The 12,451-nt window shown below is 44.8% G+C and overlaps 1 protein-coding gene across 1 annotated transcript; it reads left to right on the forward strand.

The window, feature by feature from the left end:
* Positions 1 to 53: 53 nt before the first annotated feature.
* Positions 54 to 12,340, forward strand: LOC115166334 (proline-rich transmembrane protein 3). Its single transcript, XM_029720244.1, has 3 exons — positions 54 to 621; positions 2,707 to 3,033; positions 8,077 to 12,340. Exons 1-3 carry the CDS (start codon positions 174 to 176, stop codon positions 10,077 to 10,079), a joined length of 2,778 nt encoding a protein of 925 aa, XP_029576104.1. The 5' UTR covers positions 54 to 173; the 3' UTR covers positions 10,080 to 12,340.
* Positions 12,341 to 12,451: the final 111 nt, after the last annotated feature.

The raw sequence follows: 12,451 nt of genomic DNA on the forward strand, positions 1-12,451 counted from the left end.
GAGGAGGTAGGGGGGAAGGGGGCTCTGACCTGGGACAGGGTGGGGGGGAAATGGGCACTCCCACAACACAGACTAGAACTATAGACCTCAGTCAATACCATTCCCCCTCTCAGAAACTCAACATTGGGTCTGCCCAAAGCCAGCCCACTTCTGTTGAGGCTAGGACAGGTAATATGGTAACCCCAGAACCAAGTGGGGTTGCATCTGCAAAGGGACCAACCGCACTCCCACCCACCAAACCCTCAGGTGCTGAGCCAGTGACATCAGGGGGCAGGGAATCTGATGGACCAATCGTACCAGAGGATGTAGATGATTGGCAGATGACTGGATCAGGAAGTGAATTTGTCCCTACAGTGATGGCTGTTGTGAAGAAAGAGTCACCGGTTGCCTTGACAACGTCAGATGGAATGGCACAGTTCCGGCCACAGGCTCAGACGGCTTTCAGCGGAGGGCCATCATCCAAGATGGCCGAAGCACAGATGACCCCGACGGTCAGCCTCACTGTCCAGCACCGCCTATCTGCCCTGACAACAGCCAAAACAATCCTCTCCACACAGTCACCTGACATTAGATTGACAGTCGTCACTGTGGTGTCAACAGTCCGTGGAGGAGTAGTGACAGGTGAGTACCTAAAGATTAACTTATATGTACAGTACCAGTCAAAATTTATTTTTACTATTTTCTACGTTGTAGAATAACAGTGAAGACATCAAAACTATGAAATAACACATATGGAATCATGTAGTAACCAAAAAAGTGTTATATTTAAGATTCTTCAAAGTAGCCACCCTTTGTCTTGATGACAGCTTTGCACACTCTTGGCATTCTCTCAACCAGCTTCATGAGGTAGTCACCTGGAATGCACTTCAATTAACAGGTGTGCCTTGTTAAAAGTGAATTTGTAGAATTTCTTTCCTTCTTAATGCATTTGAGCCAATCAGTTGTGTTGCGACAAGGTAGGGGTGGTATACAGAAGATAGCCCTATTTGGTAAAAGACCAAGTCCATATTATGGCAAGAACTGCTCAAATAAGCAAAGAGAAACAACAGGCCATCATTACTTTAAGACATGAAGGTTAGTCAATCTGGAAAATTTCAAGGACTTTTGAAGTTTCTTCAAGTGCAGTCGCAAAAACCATCAAGCGCTATGATGAAACTGGCTCTCATGAGGACCGCCACAGGAAAGGAAAACCCAGAGTTACCTCTGCTGCAGAGGACAAGTTCATTAGAGTTACCTGCCTCAGAAATCTGTAATTTACTGCATCTCAGATTGCAGCCCAAAAAAATGCTTCACAGAGTTCAAGTGACAGACACATCTCAACATCAACTGTTCAGAGGAGACATGCATGAATTTCATGGTCAAATTGCTGCAAAGAAACCACTAGTAAAGACACCAGTAAGAAGAAGGGACTTGCTTAGGCCAAGAAACACGAGCAATGGACATTAGGCCGGTGGAAATCTGTCCGTTTGGTCTGATGAGTCCAAATGTAAGATTTTTGGTTCCAACCGCCGTCTCTTTGTAAGACGTAGAGTAGGTGAACGGATGATCTCTGCATGTGTGGTTTTCACCATGAAGCATGGAGGAGGTGTGATGGTGTGGGGGTGCTTTGCTGGTGACACTGTCAGTGATTTATTTAGAATTCAAGGCACACTTAACCAGCATGGCTACCACAGCATTCTGCAGTGATATGCCATCTGGTTTGCGCTTAGTGGGACTATCATTGTTTTTCCAACAAGACACTGACCCAAAACACACCTCCAGGCTGTGTAAGGGTTATTTGACCAAGAAGGAGAGTGATGGAGTGTTTCATCAGATGACCAGATGACCTGTCCTCCACAATCACCCGACCTCAACCCAATTGAGATGGTTTGGGATGAGTTGGACCGGAGAGTGAAGGAAAAGCAGCCAACAAGTGCTCAGCATATGTGGGTACTTCTTCAAGACTGTTGGAAAAGCATTCATCATGAAGCTGGTTGAGAGAATGCCAAGAGTGTTCAAAGCTGTCATCAAGGCAAAGGGTGGCTACTTTGAAGAATCTAAAATATATTTTGGTCTTTTACCAAATAGGGCTATCTTCTGTATACCACCCCTACCTTGTCACAACACAACTGATTGGCTCAAATGCGTTAAGAAGGAAAGAAATTCCACAAAGGGTGGCTACTTTGAAGAATCTCAAATATAAAATATATTTTGATTTGTTTAACACTTTTTTGGTTACTACATGATTCCATATGTGTTATTTCATAGTTGTGATGTCTTCACTATTACTCTACAATGTAGAATATAGTACAAATAAATAAAAAATCCTTGAATGAGTAAGTGTGTCCAATCTTTTGACTGGTACTGTAGTTTCAGAGGAATATGTTTTAACCTAGTCTTCCCTGTGGCTCAGTTGGTAGAGCATGGTGTGTGCAACGCCAGGGTTGTGGGTTCGATTCCCACGGGGGGCCAGTACAGTACAAAATAAATGTACAAATGCACTACCGTAAGTCGCTCTGGATAAGAGCGTCTGCTAAATGACTAAAATGTAAATGTAAACCTACAGTAGGAGTAGTAGACTTTCATCCATAACTGGAGCTTGAGTACTATGTTATAATCTCGGAGTAGTTCTTTATCATGTTGTTATAACTTTTGAGTAGTATTTGAGTGACATTTATGTAGTTGTCAGCAGAGGGGCTGCTTCATGTCTCTTGTGTCTTTCTTCAGGTGATATGACAGCTAACACTACTACAGCCACAGATGGGCCAATAGTAGGACAGACCTCCACTGTGACATCATCATCTCCCAGAGCAACCACTCCTGGCTCAACCAATCAACAGCCAAAGTCAGCGGCACCTCAGGGAACCACTCCCAGCTCAACCAATCAACAGCCAAGTACCACAGCACAAGGAGCGATCACCACAACTACAACCAATACGACGACAACAAAAGCAGAACCCAGAAATACTTCAACAAGCACAACCAATCAACCGACAAAGGCTACTGAACCAGGAAGAACTACAACTAGTACCACCAAACAGTCGGCCAAGACAGGTAGAGAAAGTAGGCTTTTGGGTGTTGTAGTTCCCTGGGTGGAAAACAAAAGCCACTTTGACTGGGCCTAAGTTTCCTTTTCCTGTGATTTAGAGTGGAATTATTTATGCAGCTGGAGTTTTTACTGGAAGTTCCTGGAAGAGGCTCAAAGGAGGGAAGAGGCAGAGACAGAGTGGGCAAGAGGGATGGAAAGTAGGTGTGTGCAGGGTAGACTCAGGCAGGAAGGAGAGAAAGATGGGCAGAGAGAAGAGCATAGAAACAATGTAGCACACTCTAAAAAGTAAATATACCTGGAACACCTTTTGGGTTGCTACACTGATGGAATCTTTTTAATAATATATCAGAAGAATGGAGGTGTGGCTTATTGGAGGCGTGGCTTTCAGGTAATTATTTTTGGCCACCCATTAGAGTAAATGTCATTCCTGTTCATCATGTTAAGTTTGTACACTGCAAATAAAATTAAAAAAATTGAGTGTTTATGCATATTACATATTTTAATATAATATTAACACTGCTGACTACATATAGTAACTATTCCAACTTTGGGATTTGACTAGGCACTTGGGGAACTCATAAACCTCTGTAAGCCTCAATGAAGCTACAAAACGGTCAATGTTCAACCTTAATATGACAATACAACTGAAGAGATGAACAGGAATTACAATTACTCTAACGGTAGGCCAAAAAGTATCTATCAGAAAGCCACACACCTTACAAAGCCATGCTACATTGAAACATTAAAGGTTCCTCCAATAAACCCTCGACTAACCGAAGGTGCAAATATGAACCATTGACTAGCAATGCTTCCTTGAGGATCTCCAAGGGTTCCTTCCAATTCTAAGATTGTAGAGAAAAGTAGAAAACGAGAAAGAGATAAAGGATTAAAGAGTGACGCTGAGTGTTTGAACAATGGAAGGGGATAGGGAGGACATAGAAGAGTAAGGAGGTAGTGAGTGAAAGATAAAGTAAGGCAGAAGGAGAGGTAAGGGTATAGAAAGTATACAGGGTGAATAATGAAAACGAGATGGATGAGAGAGTGATGGAGAACAGGAAGAACGAGAGGAAAAGCAGACAGAAAAGGAAAATAATGACACGTGGGGTGTCTTAGATACCATCAGGACAACATTTGAGCCACGTTTAAACAAGCCACATTTAAACAACCCTCCATTTGGTCTGTTGTCCCCAGGAGTGTACTGAAACTGAACGACTATGCCTCTTTACAGAACACTGAGGTTGATTGGTTAACTAATGGCTCATAATAATGATAACAGAGAGAGGCTTATACAGTATGTGCTTTCATATGTATTTTGTGTGTGTTGGCACATGTGTTGGTCTTGTTAGTGTGTTGTAACGTGTGTGTGTGTGTGTGTGTGTGTGTTAGAGAGTGCCTCCAACTGTGAAATTTGAGCAGCACATCTGGGACATGTCTGAGTCTTGCTGCTCAGAAAGTGGAGAGTGTAGTTAAGAGAAGGGAGTTACACAAATGTGAGAGGTTGTGTGTGACCATTTGTGTGTGTGTGCTTTTTCCTTTTTCCCTATGTAGGTAGGTGCCTTGAATATTGTGTTTGATAGATTAGCGAGTGAGAATGTCTGTAGACCATCGCTGCTGCGACTGTCAGTTTTCTTGTCGCACAGACATGAATAAAGTTTTTAAGTCTCTGCGATTGTCGCAATGTCCGCAATGTTGTCATGGTTACCAGACTGCCACAGCAACCAGACCAAATCCTCCTGTAACAAGATGATGCAGGGGTTCTAAAATTCTCAGATAGAATGACCTCCTTTTTTATTTCTTCACACTGTGGCAGTAAGGGGTTTTCTGTAAGCTCACCATTACCTTGTAAATAATGATGTTGTTGTGGGTTTACTTTCCTGTAATAATAAACAAAAAGTAGTTCAAGTTAAGACGTTGTCAGCTATACTCTGGTCATTATTTGAACTGGCTAGCCAGCTAGAACGAACAAAAGCATTGTTTAGAAATAGCTTTTAGTTGCCTGGCTTGCTAGGTTGACATTTACTGAACTCATTTTTAAACGCATGGGGTTATTGATGTTGAAATAGAGAAAGTATGCTATTTGGAGACCTGGACTGCTGATGTCATCTCGCTAGGACAATTTCCTACAGACATGTCGAAAGACGGACTGTAATTCAGCCTTTAAACTTTTTTCATGTCTGTGCAACATGGAAACTGACAGTCGCAATCTAATTGTCTACAGACATGTTGTTAGACCAAGTATAAGCTGGCCTTTAGGACTCAAAAAGCTCAGAGTGCTCTCTGTCAGACATTTACTTCAGATGATTCTGTTCACCATTTCTTTACTGCTCCAAGTGTGTGTGTGTGTGCGTTCTTGCGTGAGTTAGCGAGCACGCACGTGTGCATGTGTGCGTGTGTGTCTTTAGGGAGGGCTGGGGGAGACTGGTAGAATGTACGGTTACAAATTGTCTGAGATTAAAGTTGAGTCAAACCCCATACATTTCTCGTTTGGACAGCATACAGTGCATTTGGAAAGTATTTAAACCTTTTTCTACATTTTGTTACGTTACAGCCTTATTCTAAAATGTATTAAATAAAAATATTTCCACATCAAACTACACACAATATCCAATAATTACAAAGCAAAAACAGGTTTTTAGAAATTTTAGCAAATGTATTAATAATCAAAACAGAAATACCCTAATTTACATAACTATTCAGACCCTTTGCTATGAGATTTGAAATTGAGCTCAGGTGCATCCTGTTTCCATTGATCATCCTTGAGATGTTTCTACAACTTGATGAGGTGACCAAGAACCCAATGGTAACTCTGACAGAGCTCCAGAGCTCCTCTGTGGTGATGGGAGAACCTTCCAGAAGGACAACCATCTCTGCAGCAAACAAAATTCTCTGGTCTGATGAAACCAAGATTGAACTCTTTGGCCTGAATGCCAAGCGTCATGTCTGGAGGAAACCTGTCACCATCCCTACGGTGAACCATGTTGGTGGCAGAATCATGCTGTGGGGATGTTTTTCAGTGACTGTGGCTGGGAGACTATTCAGGATTGAGGGAAAGATGAACTGAGCAAAGTACAGAGAAATACTTGATGAAATCCTGCTCCAGAGCGCTCAGGACCTCAGACTGGGGTAAAGGTTCACCTTCCAACAGGACAACGACCCTACGCACACAGCCAAGACAACGCAGGAGTGGCATCGGGACAAGTCACTGAATATCCTTGAGTGGCCCAGCCAGAGCCCGGACTTGAACCCATCGAACATCTCTGGAGAGACCTGAAAATAGCTGTGCAGCGACGCTCCCCATCCAACCTGACAGAGCTTGAGAGGATCTGCAGAGAAGAATGGGAGAAACTCCCCAAATACAGGTGTGCCAAGCTTGTAGCGTCATACCCAAGAAGACTCAAGGCTGTAATCGTTGTGGAAGGTGCTTCAACAAAGTACTGAGTAGTGTCTGAATACTTTGTTTTTGCTTTGTGATTATGGGGTATTGTGTGTAGATTGATGAGGGATTTAAAAATGTGTTTTTTTAGAATAAGGCTGTAATGTAACAAAATGTGAAAAAAGTCAAGGGGTCTGAATACTTTCCGAATGCACTGTAAGTTGTGTTATGGTAGTCCACCCTGTCAGTGTTATCTTAGTGTTTAAGCTCTGGTGGTTGGAGGTGATGAATGGAATTGTGATTGGAGTGTTATTGGCTTTACCGGGCTTAACAGGATAAGGTGGAGCTCTCTGGGGAAATGATTTGCTTGTTTTGCCTTGAAGTGCAGATAGATCGTATTGTGTATGTGTGAGCACATGTACGTGTGTGTGTCAGAGAGAGAGTAAGAGAGTGTGTGAAGGGAGGGGGAACAGGCATATGTGATAGATATTGTGGCAGGTCTTTGATAGTTTCAGTTTGTGTCATGTGCTTCATGCTCCATTCCCACAGATATATTAAAGGTGCTACACAGGATTTTTTTCATTGTAATTTCTGAAAATGTCAATTTTATTTAACCTTTATTTAACTAGGCAAGTCAGTTAAGAACACATTCTTATTTTCAATGACAGCCTAGGAACAGTAGATTAACTGCCTTGTTCAGGGGCAGAACGACAGATTTGTACCTTGTCAGCTCGGGGATTCGATCTTGCAACCTTTCAGTTACTGGTCCAACGCTCTAACCACTAGGCTATGCTGTCGCCCCAAAAGCTTAATATCACTGAGTTTGTGTGGCATGTGTATGTCTTCGCCTCAAGATACCTTTAATTAATTAAGTGTGTGTGTGTGTGCATCTGATGTGCAAGTGTGTGTGTGATGCGCACACTACTTTCTTAAAGTACATACAGTATGTGTTAAAGTGTGTGCATGTGTCTGACATACGAGTGTGTGATGTGCGCAATTCTTTCATATAGTAGGGATGTGTTAATGTGTGTGTGTGTGTGTGTGTGTGTGTGCTATCTAATCTGTGCTTCAGTCTCTAACGGTAAAGAGGAGAAGACAGTTTTTCCAGGTCAAGCCTGTAGACCCCATGCTGGACTCGCAGGAAGGTGTAAGAACTGACGACTGTCAACAAACACATACTATCTAGCTACCTGCCACACACACACACTATCAGGGAGAGGAAGAGGTGGAGATAGGGTGATAATAAGAGAGAGTGAGAGAGAGACTATTTACTATTTGGATTGTGTGTGAGGGCTGTTTGGGGTTGAAAGAGGTGAACTGTTTCACAATTACCCTTTGTGATTTTTGCCCTCATTGGAAAACACTGTTGACAAAGTTTAAATATTGAGTGTTGAGTGTCCTTTGGCCTGGTAGGAGAAAAGAAGGTCAAGATATTCAACTCCCTGTGGGTTATTTGTTGCCTTGTGGAGGAGAACCTGCTGTGCTTTCAATACACTCTTCTCATAGGAAATTAGCCCCCTCTAGTGGGGTAGATGGTCCACTGTATTTGTTCAATTGTTTTAGTTGGGTTCTGCTCTGTTAAAGAAAGTGTTTTTGAGTATTATTGTCAATCATAACAATCATGTTTTGGGACAGTTCAATATGATGAATTAACAATTTCTCTCTCTGCCTCCAGGGATGACCCCTCTGCGCATCACCCCTACTCTACAAATTGTCAGAGGGCGGTACATCCCCAAAAATGACACCCGCCCAGTTCAGAGGAACCACTCTATCCCTGTGGGCCGCCCTCACCTCCACCCATCCTCCTCTCCCTCCTCCACTCTCAGCTCCTTCCCTTCCCCCAACAGCACCTCTCTCCTGTGGGATGACCTGAGAAGGACGCTGGCCTTCACCTGGGGGCTCCACGTCTACGGCTCGGCTGTCCTCTTCCTGCTCTTCCTGGCTGGAGCGACCCTGGGCTTGGTCCTGTCTCCCAGCATGCACTGCCCTCACCGTGGTGCGCTGGTCCTGGCCAACACCCTCCTCCTCCTGGTGGGCGCAGCCAGGGCAGCTATGTTCCTGATTGACCCATACGGAACAAGGAAGATTCTTCCACGGCCTACATTGACTGCTCTTTATAACCTCCCTCTGCCGTTACTGGTGTGGGCTCAGGCTGCACTGGTGCTGCTCGCCATGAAGGGGGCAGGTGTGAGTCTGCTGCCATCTGCTCTGGAGCGCCCTCCTCTGGTGGCTGTGTTGGCTGTATTACAGTGCACCCTGCTGCTGGCTGCTGACCTGCTCTCTCCAGCCCTGTCCCCAGCCGTGCCTGTTACCCTGCAGTCTCTGTCTCTCTGCTGGGGCCTGGCACTCTGTCTGGGCTTCCTGTGCTACGTCTTCCCCCGCCTCCGACACCCGCCCGCCCAGCCACCTGTCCCAGAGGAGGGGAGGGCAGTTAAATCCTGGCCGGGGGGTAGGAGGGCAGGGTCGGTGGTGGGTCGTGTGCTGGTGTTGTCTGCCCTCCTAGGGGTATTGTGCTGTGGGCTCCATGTCCACGCCACCATGTGGCTCTACGGGATGTTGGGGGACTGGAGGCGCTTCTGCTGGGACTGGTGGCTGGTGCACTTCTGGGCCAGGCTGTTGGAGTTGGCCTGGGCCTTTTCTCTCATTCTCTTGGGCTCCTGGGTGTTCTGGAGGCCCCGGAGGGCCGAAGGGAGAGGAGAGGAGGGAGCAGGGGAGAGCAGGGGGGGAGGAGATCTCCCCTCACCTGGACAGTCATCTGGGTCGACTCATAAACACACCTGCTTGGCCAAGATAGTTCAGAGCCTAACAGGGAAGCCCTATGGGAAGTCAGAGAGTAACGGAGTAGGAGGGGGCGTGGCGGGGGAGCTGCCTAATAACTGGGCAGGGCAGGAGCGCTCAGGGGCTGACATCAGCAAGAGTCTGATCAGAAACCAGAATCGTGAGGCTCCACCGTCACACCCGCGTGGCATCAAGGACAGCAACCGTGGACGCAACCAGAGGGGCAGGTCTGCAGAAAATAGGGTGTCGGACAGGTCCACAGGATCTCTGTTGCAGGCGTTAGGCCACCCCCCACTGCACTTGCTTAGCGGCAGCCTGGAGCAGGAGTCAGGGGTGTCTCTGTATGAGTTTGACCTGCGACCCCCCTCCCCCATCGACCTGAGCCGCAGCATCGATGAGGCCCTGCACCAAAAGCACCTCCTCCATGGGGGCAGCCTGTTTCAGCCCCTGTGCGCCCCCTCACGCACTCCCTTCCCGGGCTCAGCTGTCAGTCAGGGGGGCCCCTGGCTCCGCAGGAACAACGACCCCCAGATCTCTGACAGCAGTGAAGATCACTTAGATGGCACAGATTCCTCCGTGCCACTGGGTGGCAGTGTGCTCAGCAGTGTTCCAAACAGGCAGGTCACTACTCCCCCCACGCTCTCTCACCAGGGGCACTGCTGGGCCGGGGGAACCAGTGTCACCTCCTCAGTTTCCTGTCCTATCTCCCTGCACCCCTCCAGAACCTCCCAGGGGCATCTCGGGGATGAGGGGGGAGTCGACACAAATCTGTTCCTCACCCCAGACACTGAGACACAGAGGGGGAGGGCAGAGAGGGAGGGAGCAGGAGGGAAGAGTTACCTTGTGGTCAGCAGGCAGGATGACTTAGCCAGCATCAGCAGTGAGATTATTGACCTCTGAACCCATAACTCAGGACATCAGGACCTTACACTTAAGTAATAACTTTAAGTCTATCTAGTCAACTAGACTTTATCATAAACATTGACTCAACTACATGAGGACTACGTGAATCATGGACAGAGGACCTATTTTGAGAAGATGAGGGAAAATACATAAAAGCTTTCATATCCCCTGAGTTGAACAGATGTCCTATATGGGACATCATCCAGTGGTTGCTCTAAATGTGAGTGGTTCAAATGTGTTTATGGCACAGGTGTGGCTAACCTGACTCAGATTCTTGGGCATAGAGCACATGTGTGAACAACAGAACAAACACACGCCTACAGATACACACCTATGTACATTTGATTAACTCGCTGCATTTCAAGCAACACATACATCAGCACATACTGTATATTCACTCTTTGTAGCACTATTATTTAAGGTGGTCCTGAGCGAACAGAGGAATGGATTGACACAGGATTCATATTGGTGACGACCCAGGGATTCCTTAAAATATTTATTGGTCATCCCTACCATTCCCTCTGTGAATCTGTTGCCTATCTGAAAGCCCTTGTAAAAATGCCTTTTATATGAATTTATTAACTTTGTTCGCTTTGATAGTATTAATTCGCTGTCCTTGATATTTCAACTTGATGCATACGTTCATGTGGTGGTTGATTTCAAGTTATGCTTAAAAATACATTAACAAGACATTACCTGACTGACAACAGTGGGTTTTTTCCATATTTCCTCTAGCAGGAAGGTTGTGTAGCAGTCCACATGCATAGGATTGCTGGTAATCGGTTCATAATTGAGTTGCTGTTTCAAAAGTTTGCCTTGTATGCAAATGTGATGTTTATTAGGAAAAACAACTGAACTGACACGCAGAAAGAAAGTGCATTATCCTGTGAAACTGTGGCTGATGCCCAGAGCTGTAGCTAAAATAGTTCCTGCCAAAACCAGTCATTGTAGTTTGAAAATGATGCTGATACATTTCACCTGCTGATTGTGTGTGGTTCATTCTGTCATCACAGACCATCAAAGCCTATGACTGCATTTTGTAACACTCAATATAACTGACATCAGTATAAACATACCCGCAATATTTTATCAGTTGCAGCATATCAGTGCACACTGTGAACTGTTTGTATTTTTAGCTATGCTCCTTGCTCCATATAGCTGCTATTTCATAATACTTGCCTACTGTACTATGAACCACAACACTTCTGTACTGTAGTACGCTACAGACGTCTATAAGCCTAAACATGAGCACTCTAGACAGAAGTATTTTTACTACTCAAGAGGAAAATATCATTCAAGTATATTATGTTACATAAGAAAGTATGTATGTTATTTTTGGATGTGCACTTCAAAAATGATCAAAAGGTATTTACTGTGAAGACAATCTAAAGTGGTCTTACTGAGGTCTTTGAAGCGTTGAACAGAGTTATCTGCTAAGAGAGTGATGACTGGTCATGGCTTATGGAGGAATATTGGGAACAGTGACTGTCCAGCCCTAATTTCTGATATGCAGGGCTCCGTTCAGGATAGAAGTGTTGAAAGACGTTTCACAACGAACAGTACCTGGGATTGCAGTAGGCATTTAATTTTTAGGGGTTAAATGGCAGTGGCAATAGCACTCTCTAATTTGGAGCTGTGTCCATTTGAAAACTGTTGAGTGATACTGAACAAAGCCCAGGAGTCAATCCTCAGTCCCATATCTCCTCTTGAGACCTGGGTTGAGCAAAATAGGCACAAAATGGGAGAAGATGTTCTGAAACTGAGTAAAATGGGGAGGTACTACCTGATCACATCCGACAAGAAACTCTATTTTTCCTTTTTTTTCAGATTCAAAATCCTTCCAAATGTGTCATACTGAACACGACCTGGGACCTAGAAATCGTCCTTATAACTACACGTTTAGGATCAGATTACCCTACCTCCAATTCTAACCTTAACCATTTGGATGGATGAAGAATATCTCTATCCGTGATCTGTGACAACTTCTGCCTTCTCCTTCATTGCATTATGGGGTTGGGTTAGAAGGACCTTCAGCAGTGATTGGCAGTTGTGGGGATGTTTGTGTTGTTTGTGCCATAGTACAGTAAACCAATCAGTCCTCTGTGAACAGTCGTCACAGTGCAGAAGTATAGTAGTAGAGATTTTCCAACATATTAATTTCAGTCATTTGCTAATTGACTGTTTCTATATAAAGTTGTATTATATTGTGTTGCGGCATCTTATCTGGTTTCAAATAAATATGAGAAATATAAAAAAAACATCTGAAATAATGTGTTATTAGTTAGACAGTGTGTCTTTGCTGCCAGTACTTACAGTATGTGTTATTACACTTGTATTACATGCTGTGACATTTTTAAGACCTGTACATT

This window comes from Salmo trutta, chromosome 28 (genome assembly GCF_901001165.1).
Source record: "Salmo trutta chromosome 28, fSalTru1.1, whole genome shotgun sequence".
Taxonomy (NCBI): Eukaryota; Metazoa; Chordata; class Actinopteri; order Salmoniformes; family Salmonidae; genus Salmo; species Salmo trutta.